The 24,109-nt window shown below is 44.9% G+C and overlaps 1 protein-coding gene across 2 annotated transcripts in view; it reads left to right on the forward strand.

Annotated features, from left to right (window-relative positions):
• The window catches only part of CLSTN2 (calsyntenin 2), a 729,802-nt gene that overhangs the window by 680,274 nt on the left and 25,419 nt on the right, over positions 1-24,109 (forward strand). For both annotated transcript variants that reach the window (XM_086316698.1, XM_086316709.1), the window contains exons 9-10: positions 7,601-7,763; positions 23,479-23,645. In XM_086316698.1, the coding sequence (XP_086172824.1) occupies positions 7,601-7,763; positions 23,479-23,645 (330 nt within the window). The remainder of the gene's footprint in view (positions 1-7,600; positions 7,764-23,478; positions 23,646-24,109) is intronic.

The following is a 24,109-nucleotide window of genomic DNA, read 5'->3' on the forward strand; positions in this document are numbered from 1 at the left end:
CACACACACACACCAGAAAATAAAATAAAGGACTTCAGAAAATTTGGCAAACTGACTATTTTATTCTCCACAGTAGCACAGTAAGTTCTCTGAAGCAGTGGTTCTCAGACTTATCCTCTCTGAACCACCTAGAGGGCCTGTTAAAACACAGACCGCCAGGCCCACTCATCCTCAGTCGTCTAGGGTAGGGCTTGAGAATGTGCATGTCTAGAGCTTCAAGTTCCTAAATGTCTCAGCTCAGGCTGCTATAACAAAATACCACAGATTGCCAGTTTAGACAACAGACATTTGTTGTTGCTGTTGTTCAGTCACTAAGCTATGTCTGCCTCTTTGCAACCCCATGGAATGCAGCACGCCAGGCTTCCCTGTCCTTCACTATCTCCTGGAGTTTGCTCAGACTCATGTCTATTGAGTCAGTGATGCCATCCAACCATCTCATCCTCTGTTGTCCCCTTCTCCTCCTGCCTTCAATCTTTCCCAGCATCAGAAACTTTTCCAGTGAGTCAGCTCTTTGCATCAGGTGGCCAAAGTATTGGAGCTGCAGCTTCAGCGTCAGTCCTTCTGATGAATATTCAGGGTTGATTCACTCCCACTTTACTGAGAGTAAGATTTCTGCCCTAACCTCTGACTCTCACATGAACTCAGCCAACCCTACCTCTGTGGGGCTTTGCAGAATTTGCCAATCAGCCCCAGGCTGGGCAAGAGAAGCTTTGTCCTGGTTGAGGGACTAATTGAAATGCATCTTTTCATTGCATGGAAATAAGGCCCATCATTAAGACCTGGAAGTTAAAGGATCTCCCCAGGATGTCTTGCTGGGGTGACACCAGCTGATCCAGTAAGCTGATCACACAGGCAAAAATCATATCATGGTGCCAGGGCACGTCTTATCATTGCTGCATAATAAAGGTGTTCCTCTCTCCCCATGGATAAATTTAAATCCTGGGTGCTAGCAATTCTTGATTTATACTCTCTGAGCACAAATTATGAGGACGGCATTTGGGGATAGTTTTGAGGATTTGCCCAAATGTTCCTCAACCAAATTGCAAATGGGAGAAGTCGCTTTGACACAGGCCACCTTTTATGTTTCCCGCTCCCCTGGGCTCCACTGCCCTGAGTCAGCAATTGCTTTTTGACAGAAGACCCAGCAGGTGCTTTCTGAGCTGTCATAAACACCTGCTGCTGAAAAACCACTGAACTTTTCCCTGCCAATTTGGAAGTGCAGGCGACCTCCTGGGGAGATCTCAAATTGATTTGCAAATAAGAGTGGCATCTTTGCCTTGGCTTAAGGTTGATCTTAGCACTAACCAAAACCTCATCTTTCTAATGTTCCAAAACAGTGGCCTGGGGCCAGGTGGCCTTGCAAGTCCTCAGTGAGAATGCAGTTGGTTTCAATCCTCTTGGTTCATTAGCGTTCCATTTCAGCAACCGAAGTTCAATTTTGACCTACCCTTCAAATATGTCCTGTGGGGCAGGAGCTTATGAAGCTTATGTATTCACTCTCATCTGAATCTAATATGTGAGAAGGCTGCTGCAGTGAAGAGTGGCTTTCTAGAACACAAGGCACTTACTTAAATAAAGTAACACACTCCTTAGCATGGTGTACAAGCGTCTCAGGATCCCAGCCCCACTGCTTTCCACCAGCCTCACCTCCAGCCACACATACCTGACACAACACTGGTTGGAAAGTATCTTTCTATCACGCACAGAATCCATCTCTCTTGATTGCTTTATCAAATGTTTCATTTTGCTGTAATCTTTCTTCCAATTCACTAACTCTGTTGTCGGCTTTCTTGATTTATTTCAACAACTATGTCTTTTATTTCTGAAATTTCTCTCTGGTTCTTTTTCAAACCTGCCGTCCCCTATCTCCTTTGCAGTTGCTCCATTTTCTCTGGTTCCTGGAATGTGTTTCATCATTTGTTTTGTCTGCTTTCTCTCATGCATGCAAAGGATTGTTCCCTCTATGTTTTATCAGTTTTTACTCTCCGTTCATCTCCAGCAGGAATTGTCCTGCTCATGCCCTGGGTTGGGAGCACATGTCTCTCCAGAAGTTTTGAATATGTCTTTCCTAAAGGCCTAAAGACTTCAAAGATGCATTTTTAAAGTAGAGTCTAAGCTCTGAATTTCCACATCAAGTGGGCTGTTTACACTTGAAGTGAATGTGCATGCTCAGGAATGGCTTGGAGGGGTAACATCTCAGAAGAGATGCTTACCAGAGTGATTGGCTGGCTTCCCCAGCCAATCAATATTGGCAGTTGTCCCAAGACCCAGACTTCAGACAGTCCCAGACTTTATGCAGACATGCCAACTCGAGTTTTCTTTGCACAGAAGACCTGAGTCATTCCTGATTCCTGTGGGCTTTGAAACCACAGCTGATAGGCTGAGCCTTTCTCTCTTATTTTTGTTTTATATTGTTGCTGTTGTTGTTATAGTTTATGCAGCATCTCAATGTGTTTGGAAAAGGGAAGGAGTTTCCATATCTGTTCATGTTGAAAATATGCTCTAAGTATTTGGAGTACTTTGTTTTAGCTCAGTTCACACAACCCCCCCATGATGTACATACTATTATTACCCTTACTCTACAGGTGAAGGAATTAAGGACCAGGAAGCTTTAAGTACTTTCCTGAAGTCCAGAACATGGTTCCCCAGAAATTCCTAAAGCCAGTGTGATACCCACCCTGTGACCCCTAGGCTCACCCTACAAGGACTCCCCGCCCCCTCCTTGGTTGCCCTGCCCACTGCACTCTGTGGCTGCCTTCAGCCCCAGGGCAGCCCCTCACTCTGTCCCACCCACACTCATACCAAAGCTTTATCACACTTCTCCTGCTACATTTGGTCCTCTCCCCCTGCTGAAATGCCTTCCATCTTACTGTAATGTCAAACACACTTTCTTGACCTTTCCCCTCTCCAGTACATACTGTAAATTCTAAGGAGAAACGAGGGTGGAGTGGTGAGAGCAAATGAGAGAAGCATCTTCGGAATTTGGCAGTAACTTAGCTGGAGGGAGGGACAGAGGGAGGAAGTCAAAAGCAGTGCCCAGTGTACTGGCTTGGATGACAGATTGGATGAGGGAGCATTCGCTGAGGTGGAGGACACAAGACAAGGAGCAGGCAAAGCTGGGCACAGGGCTCTTGGGCTCAGTTTGGGACATGGTGAGTTTGAAGTGCCTGTAGGACATCTAGCTGACCACTCGGGCAATCTGACACGTGAGTCCGTCACTCAAGAGAAAAGTGTCTGGGACTACTCTGGTGGTCCAGAGGTTGAGAATCCACCTGCAGAGGCAGGGGACATAGATTCGACCCCTGGTCTGGGAGTATCCCACATGCCAGGGGGCAGTTAGGCCCGTGCACCACAACTACCGAGCCTGCACACGCTAGAGCCCATGCTTCACAAGAGAAGCCTGCACACCGCAACTGAAGAGTGGCCTCCATTCGCTGCAGCTAGAGAAAGCCCACACGCAGCCGTGAAAATACAGGGCAACCAAAAAAAAAAATTAAAAGTAAAAAATAATTATTTTAAAAAGAATAAGAGATAAGTATCTGCTCAAGACCCTGATTTGGCAGTGAGCATGCCGAAGATGCAGTTTCGATCTTTGGGTTGCGAAGATCCCCTGCAGAAGGAAATGGCATTTCACTCCAGTATTCTTGCCTGGGAAATTGCCTGGCAGAGGAGCCTGGCAGGCTACAGTCCATGGGGTCACAAAGAGTCGGGCATGACTTAGAAACTAAACAACAACAAGGGAGGATTAAATGGTACAAGGAAGAGGAAAAGCTGCTTTGACATTGAGTAGCATGTTCCAAGATTGATTGTTGCTATGACTACCATCTTCCTCAGGTCCTCAAAGATTGGTACCTCATACTGCCTATAGAAAAAAAAAAAAAAGCTGTCCAAGTCCTAGGACCTCAGTTCCAAGCTGTCCTTGTAGCCTCATCTGCCACTCCTCACCTTTCCCAAACCAATGTGACTGTGTCTGTGCTCCTTCCCTCCTCACAGGGCAATCAGACACCCACCCCCCTCTACCATGCTACCCTGGTGCCTCACACAATCTGTGGGCATGAGTCACAACTGTTGCAAGCCTTTTTGTCAATTCTATGTCTGAACTGGAAGCTCCATGAGGGCAGGTGCTTTCTTTCCTTCACAAAGCAGGATATGCATTTAGTAAATGTCCACAGGACTGAATGAATGAGTGAATCTCCATTCATCCCAAACCTATTATCTTTTTTTTTTTTTTTTGGCAATAGGATTGATGAATGAAGGATTAAAAGATTGTTGCTCCATTTGCCTGAATGTTTTCCTTACCATCTATTCTTAATGGAGCCTTAGTAGTTCTAGTCACCCTACTTGCCACTTTTCCCAGCCAGAAGTTTGGATCTCACAGTGCATTGTGTCTTGTCTGTAAGACTAATCTCAGTTCCCATTTCATTCGAGTCTCTTGTGTATTTGATACCTAACCACCACCACCCCTGCCCCAAATTGAAAATCTAGAGTAAAGCACATACCTGACAAGTTCTGCATTCCACACAGCCTCTAGTACACTCCCTCACACATTGGTTTGTAGGTAAATGCATCACACATTGAATAACTATGTTCAAAAATACCTGATTTCCTGAGAAAACCAACTCGGAACTTCCCATGTGGCCTTTTCTAGGCCATTTAGACCAACTCTTGGCAGCCTAACTTCCTCCCCTCTCATGAGAGGCTTCTCCAGTCCCCAGCTCACCCTAGAGTACCACCCTGCTCCCAGCCCAGATCTCCTTGGCGTTGTTCCTGCTACCCACCCTGTAAGTGATGTGAAAGAAAGCAAGCCAGAGGACCCAGCCTCCACCCAGCTTTGGCAGACATGGAGTACTGTAGAGTCAACCAGCACATGGATTCAATGTGGCCATCAGGCCCGAGAGCATGGCCACTGGAAGTGGGGTGATGGTGACCTGGGCAAGGGAGCCCCCTTGTGCTGCCCAATTGACTTTTGTGTTCTGTCTACATTTCAAAGGGCATGAGGTGTAGAGAGGGTTACTGCACTTCCACCTGCCCTTTTCCCATCCTGGACTAGTCAGAGGTTTCCTGATGCCTCAGAGAATATCCTGGGGATGGGGGTATTCTGACTAGCCATCCTTGACTTGCATCCTGGACTGCAAGTCCAGGATACGTTGGGCCTCCTTGGATTGGAAGCTTCCTCATTCGGAACTCTCCCTAGTTTCTCATTCTTCTGTTGCCCCCAGGCCCTGTCTCCAGGTTTTCCTTTGTACCACACCTATACCCCTAGGTCAGGAGAAGGCAATGGCAACCCACTTCAGTACTCTTGCCTGGAAAATCCCATGGGTGGACGAGCCTGGTAGGCTGCAGTCCATGGGGTCGCTAAGAGTCGGACACGACTGAGCAACTTCACTTTCACTTTTTCACTTTCATGCATTGGAGAAGGAAATGGCAACCCACTCCAGTGTTCTTGCTTGGAGAATCCCAGGGACGGGGGAGCCTGGTGGGCTGCCGTCTCTGGGGTCACACAGAGTCGGACACGACTGAAGTGACTTAGCAGTATACCCCTAGATCAGCCTCACCTGGGTCCCAGACCTACCCCCAGACTCCTGTACCCAGTCCAGTGTCTGATCACAGGCATCAAGTAGGAGGGGAGTATAAATCGGGTTAGGACCTCTAGTGGGATATACGCAGTACTGAACTGAATACTTATGAAGCGTAACAGGATTTTGGAAGTGTCTGCCTGGAACCCTCCTGCTTACCTTTCAAGGGTCCCTAAAATATTCATCAGCCTTTATCAGGTTAATGGACTTCAAAAGGAGTAATTTTCTGAGACATGAGACAAGACAGTATAAAAAGAACATTAAGGGGAAAAAATCTTACTCTAAAATGAAAGGGAAAAGATCATTTAGCATCCCTGTTGGTGTTATCTATTCATGAGAAACAGCACATTTAATCCAGAGTGGGGTGTAAGGAGGACTTCGATGCCCTCACTTGGGGGTCACCTTCCTGCAGAACTCATCTGTCTCTGCTGCCACAGATGACAGGGGCGATGAAGACAAGAGGATGCAGAAGGATCTGAGGGGGAGGGAGTGGGGAAGAGATGGAGTCTAATGTGACTTCTAAGGCACTTGCTTGGATTGGAGGAAGGGGGTGCCATTCCCCAGCCTTGCCACCTTTTATTCTTCCTAGCTCCTTTCCCAAGACATGCCATGTTGGTTTCTAATTTGGATCATACTGCAAAGAGATCAAACCAGTCAATCCTAAAGGAAATCAACCCTGAATAGTCATTGGAAGGACTGCTGCTGAAACTGAAGCTCCAATACTTTGGTCACCTGATGCAAAGAGCTGGCTCACTGGAAAAGTCCCTGATGCTGGGAAAGATTGAGGGCAGAATGAGAAAAGGGCAACAGAGAATGAGATGGTTAGATAGCATCACCGACTCAATGGACATGAATTTGAGCAAACTCCGGGAGATAGTGAACGACAGAGGAGTCTGCCATGGAGGTACAGAGTCAAACATGACTTAGCAACTGAACAACAAGTGGGATTTGAGTACCTTGAGGTCAGGAATAGTGACTTTATCCTGGCTCCAAATGTCTCTACCCACCCATTAAGGTTAGGTTTTGGTTCCCAGGTCTAAGACCAAAAGTCTTAGGTACTAAAATTATGAGCAGACATGAATGTGAGTGTGCTCTGTACCAAGTTCAGCCAGGAGGACTCATTGTCATCCTTCTTTGGCTTCCCAGGGACTCTAAGGAGGGATGAAGCTGAATCTTCTTGGGAAGACTATCTGTCTCAGAATTTATTTTGCTTCAGTTGAAGGGAGCATGAGACTACAACAGCTCCTTGGGCAAGCATTAATATAGAGACAAAGGAATTGAAGGTTTTCTGTTCTTATGAAACTCCTTCTTCCTTTGTCTGTTGCTTTGTCCGTGCTCATAACTCCTAATTTCTTCCTCTTCTATTTTGTTCTTTCTTTTTCCCTTCCTCTGCCCCTTCTCTATCTTCATCTTCATTTCTACTTCCAGTCTAGCATCTTGCTTTTTATAGCACCATCCATCCTCAAGCTTTGAAAAACATTTTTGGGCTTCCCTGGTGGCTCAGAGGTTAAAGCGTCTGCCTCCAATGTAGAAGACCTGGGTTTGATCCCTGGGTCGGGAAGATCCCCTGGAGAAGAAAATGGTAACCCACTCCAGTATTCTTGCCTGGAGAATCCCATGGATGGAGAAGCCTGGTAGGCTACAGTCCATGGGGGTCACAAAGAATTGGACATGACTGAGTGACTTCACTCACTCACTCACTCACTATTGCTCACACAGAGCAAATTTAAGTTGACACCCCCACCTGTCCACCAGAACTTGCCGACCAAGATAATCTCCATAGTCAGATATTTACCCAATGATAAGTTTCCCAGGTGTTCCTCAATTCCATGGTTTGCTCCATCATATCTGATGTGCGTTTCTATAACCTCAGTGCATATCAGCCATTATGTTCACTGAGTTCTTTGCAATAAACATTGTTAACCTAAAGGTCTCTTCTCCCTCTTTCATAATTGGAATAAAAGTCTATTGGATGTTTTATTGCATATTCAATTTTAAGTGTTGCTTCTCTTTCTTTTCACTAGATTTGTGACAAAGAATGGCATTACTATGTCATCAATGTGGAGTTTCCTGTGGTCACCTTATACATGGATGGAGCAACGTATGAACCATACCTGGTGACTAACGATTGGCCCATTCATCCATCTCACATTGCCATGCAACTGACAGTCGGCGCTTGTTGGCAAGGTAACCCTTAGGTCCAGCCCTTCTCCCTGGCCTATCTGTGTACAGTCCATCAAATGTACAGGCAGAGAAAAGGGCAAAGCAAGTGGTATGAGCTTCAGCCAGGAAAATATAGTATCTCCTACTAATAAAACAGGACTTAAAAAGTTAAGGATGAATCCAAGCTCTAACCTTGTGTAATAATAAAGCACTTGGCTTGAGACCAGATTTTGACTTTAGATCAACAGGAGCAATTTCAGAATTGCCTCTGAGTTGCTAATGCATTTTATTATTCTGGAACCTTATCTGGTTTCAAACTGGGGCTGTGTAAAGAAAAGCCTGCAAGTGGAATCTGGTATAAAAAATTGCCAGTTGGCTCTGTTGCTCTCTACACTGGTCAGGAGCCAAGGATCTCTCTTTATTCCCACTCAAATTGTCTAAGATCCCGACTCTCTGTTCTGGGAAGTCACTTCCTCTGCTGCTGCTTCTCCTCCAGTCCCCAGCCCAGACTCATCACCTCTTTGGAAGTAGGAGAGCCAGCTCTCTGAGCGTGCATCTAGCCTTTCTGTTCCCCACTCAGATTTGTGAGCATCTTTGTCTTTGCTCCCTTTAACAGCTGGGGTTCTTTGAAGTATCAGTGAGAGACCAGAGGGGAAGTAAAATGCTCCTCAAATAAGCAGATCAGTACTTGGAGATGACTCCTCAAACTCCTGATGATGCCTTCTTTGAGGGTTACTAAGATTTGAGACCTTGACCATTTGCTGTGGGGGTGGAGGAAAAAGGTGGGTTGTGGTACAAGATTATGACTTGGGAGGACTGGCTCCCTCTAGGGGAGACATAAACCCCTCTGGGTTGGGACAAAGAGTAAATTCTGGGCAGCTCCATGCAAGAGAAGATGGCAAGAAGGGCACACGGTGCAGCCCTGGGAGCACTAGGGACAAAACCCAGGAAGAAGACAAAGCAGGAATGAGGCAACGGAAGACAGTGTATTTTTTTTTAATTGAAGTATAGTTGATTTACATTGTTGTATTAGTTTTAGGTATACAGCAAAGTGATTCAGTTATATATATATATATATATATATATATATATATGTATATATATATACACACTTCTTTTTCAAATTTTTTTCCCTTATAGGTTATTGCAAAATCTTGAGTAGACTTCCCTGTGCTAAATAGTAGGTCCTTGATTATCTATTGTGTTTATAGTAGTGTGTATATTTTAATCCAAATTCCTAATTTATCCATTCCCCTCTTTCCTTTTTTGATAACCATGGTTGTTTTCTGTCTGTAAGTCTGTATCTGGGTTTTTTTTTTTCCCCAGTTTTTAAATATATTTGTTATTTAACGAAAAGAATTTATTTAGCATTAATTTTTTTAATTTTTAATTGGAGGATAATTGCTTTACAATGTTTGTTGGTTTCTGCAGTGCAACAATATGAATGAGCTATATGTAATGTATATCCCCTCCCTCTTGAGCCTCTCTCCCACCCCACCCCCAGCCCAGCCCTCTAGGTCATCACGGAGCATCAGGCTGGGCTCCCTGTGTTATGAAGCAGCTTCCCACTAGTTATCTGTTTTACACATGATAGTATATATATGTCAGTGCTACTTTCTCATGTTTTTGTTTTGTATATAAGTTCATTTGTATCTCTTTTTTTTTTTTAGATTCAACATATAAGCATTATCAATGATATTTGTCTGGTTTACTTCACCTTGTGTGATAATGTTTAGGTCCATCCATGTAGCTACATATGGCATTATTTCATTCTTTTTTTATGGCTGAGTAAGAGTGTATTTTTGAGTAGAAGTCACCTACTTGAAGTCTGATGTACATCACATGACAGTAAAAATCTTCTCAAACGTTTCATAGAATGTGATAAGAGCTCCCTCAGTATTGCAGAATTCCCCAGGATATGAGGAGAGGAAGACTGTGTCATCTGACACGAGCCCATGGAACTAGTTAGTATAGCAAGGCACTAATTCAGAGGTTGCCCAGGAATCATTAGTCACTGAACACAGTGTTAGAACAACAGCCCTCTCATGTGGTTGCATGCCCCAGCTAGACGCCACAGCCAGGCCGCAGATATTTTGGGACATAGATTGGATGCTGCCCATAAGAAAGAGCGCTAAGAATGCATTTGAATCAGTTCTAATGAGGTGGATGAAACCAGAGCCTATTATACAGAGTGAAGTAAGTCAGAAAGAGAAACACCAATACAGCACTTTAATGCATGTATGTGAAATTTAGAAAGATAGTAACGATGATCCTATATGCAAGACAGCAAAAGAGACACAGATGTAAAGAACAGACTTTTGGATTATGTGGAAGAAGGCAAGGGTGGGATGACGTGAAAGAAGAGCATTGAAACATGTATATTACCATATGTAAAATAGATGACCAGTACAAGTTTGATGAATGAAGCAGAGCACTCAAAGCTGGTCCTCTGGGACAACCCAGAGGGATGGGGTAGGGGAGGGAGGTGGGAGGGGGTTCAGAATGCGGGGACACATGTGCACCCATGACTGATTCATGTCGATGTGTGGCAGAAACCATCACAATATTGTAAAGAAATTATTCCCCAATTAAAATAAATTAATTAATTTAAAAAAGAAAGAAAGGGCCCTAATCATGTCACCATGAACCTTACCATGACTTCCCTAGCAGCCTTCAGGGACCACATCTGAGCCCCGTCATCCCAGCCTGCAGTGGAAACCTGCAGAATATCTAACTTCCTTGAGTTCCTATTAATACTTTCTCACCTATCTCCTTATCTAGAGTAATACCTGTATTGCAAGGTTATTATAAGGACTCGGTGCAGGCATTTGGAGTGTGCTTGGCATGTTTCAGTTGAATGAATGTGTAAATTTGAAAACATCTGCTGGTTGCCTCCTCTACCTCCTCCTTGCACCTAAACCCTATATGGTAGATTTTCCACAAGACCTTGGTACACTTTGGCTTCTGTGATTCCAGCTTCCCCACAGCTCCCTGAACGTACTGACCTTCTCCCCTTCCCCAGGACTAATCCTCACAGACAGGCCCTGGCCAGCCAGGTCCATCTCTAGGTCATAAAGAAGGTCACTGAGCCTGGGAAAGAGTCAGTCAAAAGACAAGCACGGGAAGATGGGGCTGATGTTGTAGGAGAGAACTCATCATCCAGGCTTCTGAGCGCGGAGAAGATTTAGGTATCTTTTCTGAAAGGAAAGATAATCTTTGGTGAATTTTCAGCATGGGAGAAAAATCCCTTAAAGTCTTTAAAACTTAGCTTTTGGGGATGAATATGAGTTCACTAGGCTGATAAAGGTAGCAACAGCATATGCCATGGCAGAGCAGCTTGATGTTGGCATGCCCAGGGTGCCTATCACTGGAATGTGCGTGGATCAGAATGAGTGGAGAGGAGGAAGAGATAGAGTTGAGACCAGACCATAGGGTGCATCTTGCCTTGTTAGGAGCTTGGATTCTCATGAATATTTACATGCTCCCTGGAGCCATGTTTTTGTCTTGGGTGGTGGTTTAGTCGCTAAGTCGTGTCCAACTATTGTGACCCCATGGACTCTAGCCTGCCAGGCTCCTCTGTCCATAGCATTCTCCAGGCAAGAATACTGGAGTGGGTTGCCATTTCCTTCTCTAAGGGATCTTCCTGACTCAGGAATAGAACCCAGGTCTCTTGCTTTGCAGGCAAATTCTTTACTGACTGAGCTACGAAGGAAGTACCCTTTGTCTTGGGAGGAGACATCAAAAGGTCTTTCAATAGGACACAGTGCTGTGAAATTGATAGTCAGTAATACAGCCCTTGCCTCGGCATGTTTCTAAGCCTTCCAAACTCCACTTATACACACATTATAAGCCCGCTGTGTGAACAGGCCCCTTTGGGACTGTAATTGTGGGGAGTTTTTCAGGTACTTTTGAGGTTGGCAAGGGAACCAGTTCCCATTTGTGAAATTTCCATTCAGGGGGTTAACAATGGGGATAGAAAATAATGTGCTAGCAGCTGCTTGCTGGGTGCTCCCGGGAACTCAGAGCTGGAACTCAGAGGCTCCAGCTCAGAGGCTGGGCAGGACTCTGCCGCCCCAATTAGTCTACTGTGTCCTGTGATTGAATTGGAAAGCCAGAGTAATCAGTGGAACTTCATTTTCATGGGTATTTTTCCAGTAATTAAAAAAAATGAGATTTCATTTACACTTAGTAAATATTGCCAGGATGGCCTCAAGCAGGCAGCATATCTTAATTCTAGGGAAGGGCTTTTGAAGTCAGGATGGACCTTGCATCTCAAGAGAGTCCTTCTGTCTCTGTGTGGCTGCTGTGTGCCACCTAGCCATCACCTCTGTGCTCTGTGTCAGCATTTTCAGAATGGAGCCAGACCCTCTCTCCTGGCCAAAATCTGTCTGTGCTGACTGAGAAACTGCTGCCTTTAGACAAATACCAGGTCCCTTGTCTCTCTCTGGGTCATGCCATGTGGGAAGATTGTTTAAAAGACTAATTAATTTGTCCTTTTCCTTAGAGTCCCTATTCATCCATTTCTAACAACAAAAATTCAAGTTCTACTCATATGTGATAAAAATTATATAATCTTCTTTGTGTCTGGACCTCTACCCTGGGTCCAGCCACCCAGGCCCTATAACTCAGTTGTCATGGGAGTGAGTCAGGAAGGCTACCGATGCGCCACCCACAGAGATGACCCAGCAGGTGACACTCCAGAGCACCTCTCCCCCATCACGACAACCGGAGAAGCTCTGACTTACTAATTTTATATGATATCAGAGCTAGGGTTGTTTTAATGAAATGGCTAAACATGTTTGAAGAAGCATAGCTGTAAACACGCATTTAAGAAGGTACCACCCTGCCCCCTGCCTGAGCCTTATCTGCTCTTGGCAGAGCTCATCACTGTCGTCCCTGCTTGTGGCTCTGTCCCCAGCGACCACCTCATCTCTGCCTCTGCTGGGGACTCTCCTCCACTGCTCTGGACCTTGGCCTTCCTAGAGCGTCCAGCTTTGCCTCTTCCTAACGATAGCACCGCCTGGTGTTGGATGAGGAGGGCCTTCTACCCTAGCTCCTGGTCTGGCTGAGTCCTACCCGCTACTTAACGAACAAAACAGCAGGAGATAGAGAAGGAGCTAGTTCTAAAAATTAGACTCTGTTAAGGAAAAGACACAGAACCCCACTTATTTGTGGCTTTTGGGAGGGGCTGAGGCAAAGAATACGAATGGCCAAAAAAAGTAATAAAAAGGCAGAAATGATGCTGAAAGTTGCAGTAATCAATAGCATCTGTTCCTCAGACAGAGGGGAATTGGAGCCACATGTGGTCCTGAGATCTGGTGTACATTTTCAGGTCATTATTTTTGCCAGACACTAAAATTAGTACATACCTGGAGCGCATGTCATCACTTAATAAACTTGGTCTAATTTAATACAAATTCTCTTAATAAAGTCTGTGTTGAAATTATTCTGCATCCCTGGAGGTCTCTGCTGCTGAGAGAGAGGCACGTGCTAGCATAGTCTGCCTTACATTCAAGTGGAATTTCCCCAGGGCTTCATGAAGCTTGGGTCCCCCAGGTTCCACAAGGAGGCCAAGGTCTAGTTTGGGAAAACATATAAGCCATCCCCACGGCCCACACTGAAGAGTCACAATGCACCTTTGTTTATTCAAAGCTCTCAGAAACTCACCAAGAAACCAATAGTTTGACATTACCTAACCTGTGGTTCTCAGTCTTATTTCACTATGGAAGTCACTCTGTGTAGATTAGTGTTCCTGGAGCACTGTTTGGGAACCATCTCATTGGAGTTATTAATGGAGGTCTCTATCCCCCACTAAGGCATGGATTTGCAGAAAGCAAGGACTGTCTGCTCTCAAAGACTCCCCTTCCCTCCCCTTTCCTCCTATGTTATGTCCTGGAGAAGGTCAATAATTATTGGTTATTGAATTATACCCCAGTTTTGAGTTTGTTTTGACAAAGGTGTATGGCTCATGTCTGATACACAGGGGTGACTAACACAGTGTCTCTTAGCATTGTCTGTATTTAAAAATCAAGTAAAGATGATTCTAGGCCCTAGATTTCATTTGGCATAAGGGTATATTGGTCTAAAGACAACACAGATGAAATCAGCTTTAAAATTTGGTGATTTATGTGTGGAAACAGGATAACTGAGTTACAATTTAAACTTTGAATCTCATTCTAAATTAGAATTCTAATTAGAAAATTTTAACAAGGGTCTTAGAGCAAAAAGGCCATTTTAATTCTGAGTATCATTTTAACTTGTCTGAGAGACACACTATGGCAGGGAGGAAAAAAAAAAGAAAGAGACCCCTGAAGAAAGAGAAGACTCCCATGACATCATCTCATCTCAGAGCTCCTTGGTTTTTGCTGGCACCAAAACTGACTGCTAGTTTTGAGTTCCTGCACTGTGCTTAGCTCTGGCTTGGCTTTTCTTTAACAACACTATGTTGTGGCTGTGATTATCATCTCCATTTTGCTCATGAGGAAACAGACGCAGAGAACATAAGGACCTTGGGAAGGGTCACCTAGAGCCTGGTTTGCACCGAGAACTGTGTCACCCACAGCATTAATTACACTGCCACACCCACCTCTGCTTCTAGAGATATGTAGAACCAGATGGCATTTAATAGCCAAGCAAGGAAGGCCAGAAGATTCTGGAATCTACAGGCAAACCATTTGCCAGGACTCCCCGGGCTTTCTTCCCCAGATCAGACAAAGTCAAGCTGAGGCCAAAGATAATGACTGGCCCACTGGGCATCTTGGTTTAACAGGAGGGCTGAATCTAGAGTCAGAAAAGAATTCTAAACCCTTACTGCTACTGCTGCTGCTTACTTGCTCTGGGTCTTTGAAGACTGTGTCTTGCCTCTGTGCTCCTGGAGAATGGCGGAGCCATTCTGGTTGATATATAAGGGCCATTCCAGCTTTGTGAATCTAGGTGCCTAACGCCAAAGTACTGACTTTTGGGGTCATCCCATAAGTCATATGTTTCTTATGAACTTAGAACCCACCATGTAAATGTTCACTGAAAATGCTGGAAGGACGGAGACATAACAACCAAAGGATCAAGAAAGCCTGCTGAGACTGTGTCATGGCCAGCCCTGAGGGCAGAGCATCCCTGACCACCAGTCCTTACAACTACAGTTCTAAACCCTGGGGTTGTGCACAGGTTTTAAAGCCACAGTTTATGGGAGTCTATTACACACTTCACTTAGTCTTTGCATTCAGTGGGTATCTCCATCACTGAAATGAGAGAAAGCAAGATTTCCAATGGTCTAACCATTTGCATTGCTCAAAATTGATAGCTAACCATCTGTGAAATTGTGTTCATTGAGGGGCATCCCCATCAACAAGCCATGCACAGAGCAGCATCCAACCCAAGCAGGAGGGAATATGCCCCCACCCCTCCTTTCTATGTGCTTCTCAGACTAAATAGCTGTGGGAATGACAGCAAGAAAAAAAAAAAAAAAAAGACCAGCAGCATCCCACACATACTTTGCAAAGGGAAGCTACTTTGTCCATTCACACAACACAGGTCTTTTACTCAGAGGAAAGTGAATATTACTGATTCTAAAGCTATGTGTATAGTTGGTGGGCCCACCTCTCAGTGGAAAGAAAGCTGAATGAAAACTCTGGCTCAGAATAACACAAGCTATGTTAAATCACTTTTGCCAAAGACCATTATTTTTCATGAGAACTGTGTTTCCCAGTAAACTTGACACAAATCACTGGGAGTTGGTGCTGAAATCATTCAGTGTCTACAGAACTCCGTGTAATTGGACATTCACCCTCAGCCTTGTATCAATCCCAACCTGTCCTTATCTTTCTGAAGCAATTATGAGATCCAATTATGAGATCCTCCAAGAAATTCTGCTTGAACCCTCCCAGCCATATGCATTGTATGGCACTCAGGTCAAAAGCTTGAGAGCAAGCAAAACCTGAGTCTGAATCAGAGTTTCACTAACTTCTGCCTGTTGGGCCTTAGGCAAGTTACCTAGCTGTGAAAATATCATCTGTAAAAGGAGTTGTAGTTTAGCAGGTAAGAATCTGAATTCACAAAGAAAAAAGTCATTTTTCCACATCCATCTTAGTGTCACTTCCAGTCCCTCTTCTATCTGAGTGGGGGAGATTCAACCTTGGCAAGTTTGGAATTCTCCCATTTCTTTAGTCACTCAGTTGTGTCCAACTCTTGCAACCCCATGGACTGTAGACTGCCAGGCTCCTCTGTCTGTGGGATTCTCCAGGCAAGAATACTGGAGTGGGTTGCCATTTAGGGTGCCAGCTGATTTCAGGGGGATGTATAAGGGGCTAGGGTGTTGAGGGGCCTCCAGTCATCTTTCCATGCAGGTGTCTACTGAAACGGTGTCCATCTCTTTGATCCTCAGTCATTAATGGTCCTTCAGGGTCATCAGTGCTCTGTGTAATTCTTTGTCTTAGGGACACAGAAATACCTCTGCTGCTTCTCATACCTTGTAAAACCATGCTTGGTCCCTCTCTCCACCTATCCAGATGTGCCAGGTTCGCTTCCCCTCCCAGCATCACACACTGTTTCCAGGGTGTTCACCCTCATTCTGCATCTCTGTCATCCTGTCCATCCACCCCCCGCTGCCACCCCCTAGCTTGGAGTATCATCTCCTAGACTGGGGAAAGGCAGGTTTTTCCTTCCTCTATTTTCCAAGGATGTTGAAGATACATCTTCCCCACCCTTCTAAATTTAGGACTTGAGATGAAATTGAGGAAGCAACTCAGCTCCAAGCCCCATCTTCTCTCCCTCCTGTCAACCGTTCTTGCAGCAGTGAGCACAAGACAGAGATGCGTTTAAACTGAGGGTAAGATGAAAGAAATCAGAAGAGACAGACTATGATCTCAAAAGTACTATCCTGCAACTTAAGCATTATTAAATAAAATACCCTGGGGAAGAAATCGTCATGTTTTAAGGACCCAGTGTGTGTGTGTGGTAAGTTGCTTCAGTCATGCCCAACTTTTTGTGACCCTATGGACCATATCCTGCCAGGTTCTTCTGTCCATGGTATTCTCCAGGCAGGAATACTGGAGTGTGTTTCCATTTCCTTCTCCAGGGGATCTTCCCAACCCAGGGATCGAACTGCACCTCTTGAGTCTCCTGCATTGGCAGGCGGATTCTTTACCACTAGCACCACCTGTGTGTGTTAGTAGCTCAGTCGTATTCAACTGTCTGTGACCCCATGGACTGTAGCCCACCAGACTCATCTGTCCATGGGATTTCCCAGGCAAGAGTACTGGAGTGGGTAGCCACTCCCTTCTCCAAGGGATCTTCTGGACCCAGGGATCAAACCCAGGTCTCCTGTATTGCAGGCAGATTCTTTACCATCTGAGCCACCAGGGAAGCCCTGGGACTTGATAAATCACGGCTATTATTTTCCCCCCTGATCTGTTGGATGTATTTTCTATATCATGTGTTTGGAAATTAATCATGCACTGCCTTAGGAAATGAACTGAACTGGCAATTTACTCTTACATTTTTATTTTACTTTTCCAGTGTCTATACTTTATTCTCCCAACTGAATGTGAGCTCCTGGAAAACACAGTCCTATCTTATCATCAGCTGAATCAAACAGAATGCTAGGCAAACAGCAAACACTTTAAAAATGTGTGCCGATCTAGCCTTAGGAATCTGTGTTTGCAAATATTTGGAGAAGGTTCTTTGTATTGGAAATCAGGTTATTTTCTTTTCTTACAATAATTCATGAGCATATGTATGTCTAAATGTTAGCAGAGAAGCCATGTGGTGTGTGCAGACACCCTAGATATTAAACAGAAAGATTTTTCAGTATATGTATCCACTCTTTTTTTAAATCCCGCATCACAACCACCTCTGAGTGCAAGTATATTTCTAGTTTTTGCTAGCCTCCTATTGCACAATGCTAATTGAATTGCTTTCCTGGAGTCGTGTCATTAATAAACAGAGTGCATCGCAGGTCTAGGATTCTTAAGTCAAAAGTAGAAAACATGGATGTTTTGCTGAGTGAAAATAGTGTGTAGGAAGATGTTCTGGAACCCAGGAAAGTGTAAAGGATGGTGAGTGGTGAGTGAGCAGATGAGAGGCTCTGGGTGGCAGACTACAAGGGCTCTCTCCCAGCTACACTCTATTTTTTCCGATTTAATTTTAATTGGAGGATAACTGATTTAAAATATTGTATTGGATTCTGCCATACATCACCATGAATCAGCCATAAATATACTTATGTGACCTCCATCTTGAACCTCCCTTCCACCCACCACCCCATCCCACCCCTCTAGGTCATCACAAAGCACCAGTTTGAGCTCCTTGTGTTTTATACAGCAACTCCCCAGTAGCTATCCACTTCACACATGGTTAACATATGTGTTTCAACACTACTCTCTCAATTTGTCCCACCTTCTTCCCGTCTGCTCTCTATGTCTGTGTCTCTATTCTTGCCCTGCAAATAGGTTCATCGGTACCATTTTCCTAGATTCCATATGTATGCATCACTATACGGTATTTGTTTTTCTCTTTCTGACTTACTTCACTCTGTATAACAGGCTCTGGGTTCCTCACTATACTGACTACATCAGTGTAGTCTACATCCACCTCACTACAACTAACTCAAATGTGTCCCTTTTTATGGCTGAGTAATATTCTATTGTGTATATATACCACAACTTCTTTATCCATTCATCTGTGGATGGACATTTAGGTTGTTTCCATGTCCTAGCCATTGTAAATAGAGCTGCAATGAACATTGGGGTACAAGTCTTTTTTTCAATTATGGTTTCCCCAGGGTGTATGCCCAGTAGTGGGATTGCTGGGTCATATGGTACTTTTATTCCTAGTTATTTATTTATTTTTTTTCTTTTTAAGGAATCTCCATGCTCTTCTCCATAGTACCAGCCACACTCTATAGACTGGGCTGACTAGTACCACCAGAATGACCAGCTGGTCCTGAGTATGGATGGATACACTCACTCTCTAGAAGCCTACATTTCACCAATTACTCCTTAGATGACCTTGGCTACTTTCTTGTCTCTAAACCTGAATTTGTTCCTCTTTAACCATAGAGGAAATGCCTACCTCTCAAGAGTTCTATGAAGGTTCAATAAGATGATGTATGTTGAGGACTTCACACGGCATTGGGCACAGAGTTCATGCCTAGTCACTGAGACTTCTTGTTGGATCTGCTGCTCTAAGTGGGAGACAAGGCAGGGAAGAGATAACCACCTGGATGCCCTGGAGTGTGGCAGTCTACCAATCAGATCCAGGCTCATACTCGTCTTCCTGCAGGGTAACAGAAGTGTTCTTTCAGTAGGGCAGGAGCATGCTGATGGCTGTGAGGGGCACCTTAACCATGAGGGCCTCGGGAGCCTAAACCCAATGACTCCCAGATTGGCTCCCCCATACCCAAAGCCATGGCCTGAGAGATCATCTCAGGTCATCTCTCAAAGTCAAACCTGTGGACAGAGCACTTTGATAGAGCCTTGTCCATTCATTTCCAATGTGAAGATGTTCTGGGTAGCGTGAGTCAAAACAGATTAAACCCTTAAAGATGGATGCCCAGCTCCCATAGCTGAAGACATCCTGCAGTAAAGCAGTGAGGAGGTCTACTCAGGATTCACTCAGCCTGCTGTACCCTCCTGGCTCTGCCCCCGCTCCAGGCATTGCCTTAGTTGTCCCCGGTCTGCTTGCAGGATGGCTGCAGCCACTCTCAGCCTTCTATCTTTACAGAATGATCCCCAGGGAAAGAGAACAAGAGTAGGTTCCAGACACCTTCTAGAGAGAAGATGGAAGCCCTTGTCCCAGAGGCTGCCAGCCAGCTTCTCTGCTCATCTCATTGGGTTAAACTTCATCTCCTGATTATCCCTAGACCAACACTTGTGGCTTTTTGGATGCCAAGTGCTGATTGGCTTCACCTGGTATGGCTAATCCCAAGTCCATGCCTGGTTCAGTCACTGGAGCAATGGAGACAAAACAGCCTGACTGAAAGTGAAAATGAAAGTCGCCCAGTCATGACTGACTATTTGCAACCCCATGGACTATACAGTCCATGGAATTCTCTAGGCCAAAATACTGGAGTGGGTAGCCTTTCCCTTTCCCAAGGGATCTTCCCAACCTAGGGATTGAATCCAGGTCTCCTGCATGGCAGGCAAATTCTTTGCCAGCTGAGCTACAAGGGAAACCCAGCTTTGACTAAATAGAGGATCTTCCTGACTCAGGGCTCTAACCTGTGTCTCTTGTGCCTCCTACACTGGCAGGTGAATTATTCATTCGTTTTGAATAAATAGAGTCCATCCCTGGAACTCGAGTCAACCCCCCAAACTTCAGTGCTGCCATTGCAAGAGGGCAGGAGTGAGGTGGCTACTGGAGAGATGCCACAGTTGCTACTCTGCTGGAGCATCTCCTTCAATCCAGCCAACAATTAGGAAGTGTCCACTGTGTGCCAGACAGCATGTAGGAGGCCCAGTGACACCGGGTCAGGGGCTCGTGCTGTTGAAAGGGATAAATGAGCGCATGTTGCAAAGTGCCTGCAACAGTCCTCCGTTCCCCTACTACCTGCCCAGTATTGTCTTCATTACAATGAATCATGCATGACTGCTCCCTTCCAACCAGGAGACAGACTTAAATAAATTCTAGAAATGTGTGAGGATGGGCAAGAGTAAGCCACCAGGTGGCACAGAGCAGAGAGATCACTTAGGAGTAAGCAGAAGCCTGGCTTTAAGAAGCTTATAGCCCAGTGGTTCTGAACCTTGACTTCATGTTTGATTCACTTAAAGGAGATAGACAGATGAATGGACAAAGAAGGTGAGGTATGTATATAAATACACATATATTAATATAATGTTATATATACATGTATATATGACTTTGAATCCACCTGCCAATGCAGAAGACACAAGAGATGCAGTTCAGATCCCTAAGTCAGGAAGATCCCCGGGAACAGGAAATGGCAACCTGCTATAGTATTCTTGCCATGGAAAATTTCCTAGACAGAGAAGCCTGGTGGGCTACAGTCATGAGGTTGCAAAGAGTTGAACATGACTGAAGAACTGAACAAAGACATGCACACACACACACACATATATATAATGGAATATTTCTCAGCCATAAAAAGAATGAAATAATGCCACTTTGCAGCAACATGGATGGACTTAGTGAAGGAAGTCAGAGAAAGACAAATATAATATCGTTTAAATGTGCAAGCTAAACAAAGATACAAATAAGCTTATTTACAAAAGAGAAAGAGACTCATAGACATAGAAAACAAACATGGTTACCAAAGGGGAAAGAGGGGTGCGGGGGGAGGGATAATTTAGGAGGTTGGGATTAAAATATACCTACTACTATATATAAAATGAACAACAAGGACCTACTGTATTGCAAAGGGAACTATACTCAATATTTTGTAATAACCTATAAGGGAAAAGAACTTGAAAGGAATATATATATATATGTATATATGTATATGTGTATATATATATATGTGTGTGTGTGTTTATATATATATATATATATATAACTGAGTCACTGTGCAGTTGAAACTAACATGACATTGTAAATCAACTGTACTTCTATAAAAAAAAAAAGGTCATAACCTCTGTGGGTGGGATACAGCACCAGAATCAGTTTATTCTTTTTTTTTTTTTTTAAACTTTACATAATTGTATTAGTTTTGCCAAATATCGAAATGAATCCGCCACAGGTATACATGTGTTCCCCATCCTGAACCCTCCTCCCTCCTCCCTCCCCATACCATCCCTCTGGGTCGTCCCAATTATTCTTTTAAAGATTTCCCAGATGATTAAAATGTGCAGCCATAATTGACAACCACCCCTTATAGGCTCTTGAAGACATGAAACACACGTACATTAACTAACAACGCTGAGTTCTTAGAGGTGCACTGAAATGAACTATCTGTGTTCCAAGGCTCAGGGCAGGGAGAAGGCAAGGTGAGCAGAAAGCTTGAGGGGCCTTGGAGAAGCAGTGGGATCTTCCTGACCTGAGCACTTTAGAGGCGGTATCTAGTGTGGGGAGGAATGGGTGAGAGCAAAAGTATGTGTGCAAACATAGAGGGTGTGTCATTCTGGACCCAATCAGAAGAGAGAAACCACACAGTAATTTCAACAAGAAAATATAAAAACTCACTGACTGTAACAGAGCACTAGAATAATGAAGCAGCTAAGAGAGAATAATCTCTTAGCTGCTAAGAGAGAACTCTGAAGACTATAGGAATGCAGGTATCAGGATGCCCATTCCCGTAAGACTGAGACAGGGCCCCCAGTGGAGAGTCCTCTGCCACCCAGGCTGAGGTCCAGACTTTGCTGACACAGCATCGCTCACTCATGGGCAGAGAAGTCACTGTGGTGTTACTCTGGCAGAACCTTCCAGAAACCTGCCCTCCAGGTGCTAGAGAAACTGATGAGGGGGCCACTGAGGCAGCACAGGAGAACCAGGAGGCAAAACCCAGAAGTGTCCCCTACAAGTGAGTGCAGGCTCAGAAAGGCTACAGAACCTCCCGCAGAGAATTAGCAAAGCTAGAGTTCTGCCCAGATCCATCTTTCCTGCACGTTGGCTACCTCTCTGAACAAACTGAAGTACAAGATCAAAGCTCAGGTTATTGACGTAGGCTGCCCCTGGATGGAACAGTGTCTGTGTTCAATGAAGTCAGTGGGAAGGGGCTCCTGGAGGAGCTGAGGCTTCCACTGGACCTAAAGGGGCATTGATATTAGGGAACTTTGGGAAATGAGGGAGAGAATGGGAGGAGGCAGCTTCCAGGCTGCCTTTGCAACACAAGCCACACTGAACAATTTCCCCAGCTGAAGAGCTGACCTGGGCACAGACAGTAGAAGGACATAGGTGAGGGGAAGAAGGACAGAGGTAGAACAGAATCAAGGAAGCCCCTATATGACAAAGAACTTGGATTTGAGCAGATATGAAATCAACTCCATGAGAATCAGAGCCCAGGGACTCAGGGTTCTAGGACCTGTCAATCGCATGCCAGCCTTTCAGTGAAATGAAGACAGGGTAGCAGATGCCAGCTCTGCAGTCACACAGACCAGAACCAGAGTGCCAGCTCCAGCGTTTCGCTGTATGTCCTGGGGCAAGTCCTTCTACCTTTCTGAGTCCCCGGGCTCCTTGTCTGTCATTTGGAAACAATGATTCCTCTTTGTAGGCTCACCCCGATGGAATCCCCAGCAGACAGCCTGACACACAGCACGTCTTTCATCACCGGTAGATTCCCTCTCCCCTGCTTTGACTCTGAAGGCACTTTCTGTCTTCTAAAACAGGAGTCCCCAGCCTCCAAGAATCTAATGCCTGATGATCCAAGGTGGAGCTGATGCAATAACAATAGAGATAAAGTGCACAATAAATTTAATGTGCTTGAATCATCCTGAAACCATCCCCCTCTTCCAGTCCATGGAAAAATTGTCTTCCACAAAACTGGTCCCTGGGGCCAGAAAGCTTGGGGACTGCTGTTTTAAAACATTCTGTGCCTCTGAAAGTAAATGTTTTAAATTCAAAGTTCCAGAATCCTAAATAGGTGCAGCTGGGGAGTGCCAAGGTCTTGGCAGCCAATAACATCCTCTTGACATTCTGTGTTCACAACTCTGCACTCTCCACTTGGAAGGAAAAACTCAGGTTTAAGGGACACAATCACTGCATCCTTGGCTCCATGGCCGGATGGCACCATGAAGCAATGTTGCCTGCCCAATCTCCACAGGGCAGATAATGGTGCTTCTTTATCTTTTAGGAGGAGAAGTCACCAAGCCACGATTTGCTCAATTCTTCCACGGCAGCCTGGCCAGTCTCACCATTCGCCCTGGCAAAATGGACAGTCAGAAGGTGATTTCCTGCCTGCAGGCCTGCAAGGAAGGGCTGGATATCAATTCCCTGGAAAGCCTGGGCCAAGGAATAAAGGTAAGAAAGGAGCCAGCCTAGCCCCCGGTCAGATGGTGCTTTGTGAGGGGGAGGCACCCAGCACCAGTGCACTCCTGGAAGCCGAGTTGTTCCTTGCCACGTGACACAGAGACGGTGCCTGGTGAACGTGTGGCCACAGTGGGGAGAATCATGACCATGACTACACAACAGACTTTGTGCCATCTCCTGAAATTCCTTGATGAAGCCTGAGGATAATCAGTCTGATGCACAAAAGCAGGCACATGTTCAATGTCTACCTGAAGGGAATTGTCATATTTCACTGTTTACCTGGGTGGTGGGCTGCTTTGTTGTTTATTTGCCCAAAGGAACTGAGGGATCATGCAATCATACCTTTCAGAAATACAAAAAAAAAAAAAAGTAGAATTAAAAGTTTGGACCATGGACAATATGAATTAGCACAGAAAGTCATCCTGGTGTGGGGTGGGATTAGAAAGCAGATGCTG

The sequence above is a fragment of the Bos grunniens genome, chromosome 1, assembly GCF_055505025.1.
Source record: "Bos grunniens cultivar Pamir isolate PY7600 chromosome 1, Bosgru_T2T1.0, whole genome shotgun sequence".
Taxonomy (NCBI): Eukaryota; Metazoa; Chordata; class Mammalia; order Artiodactyla; family Bovidae; genus Bos; species Bos grunniens.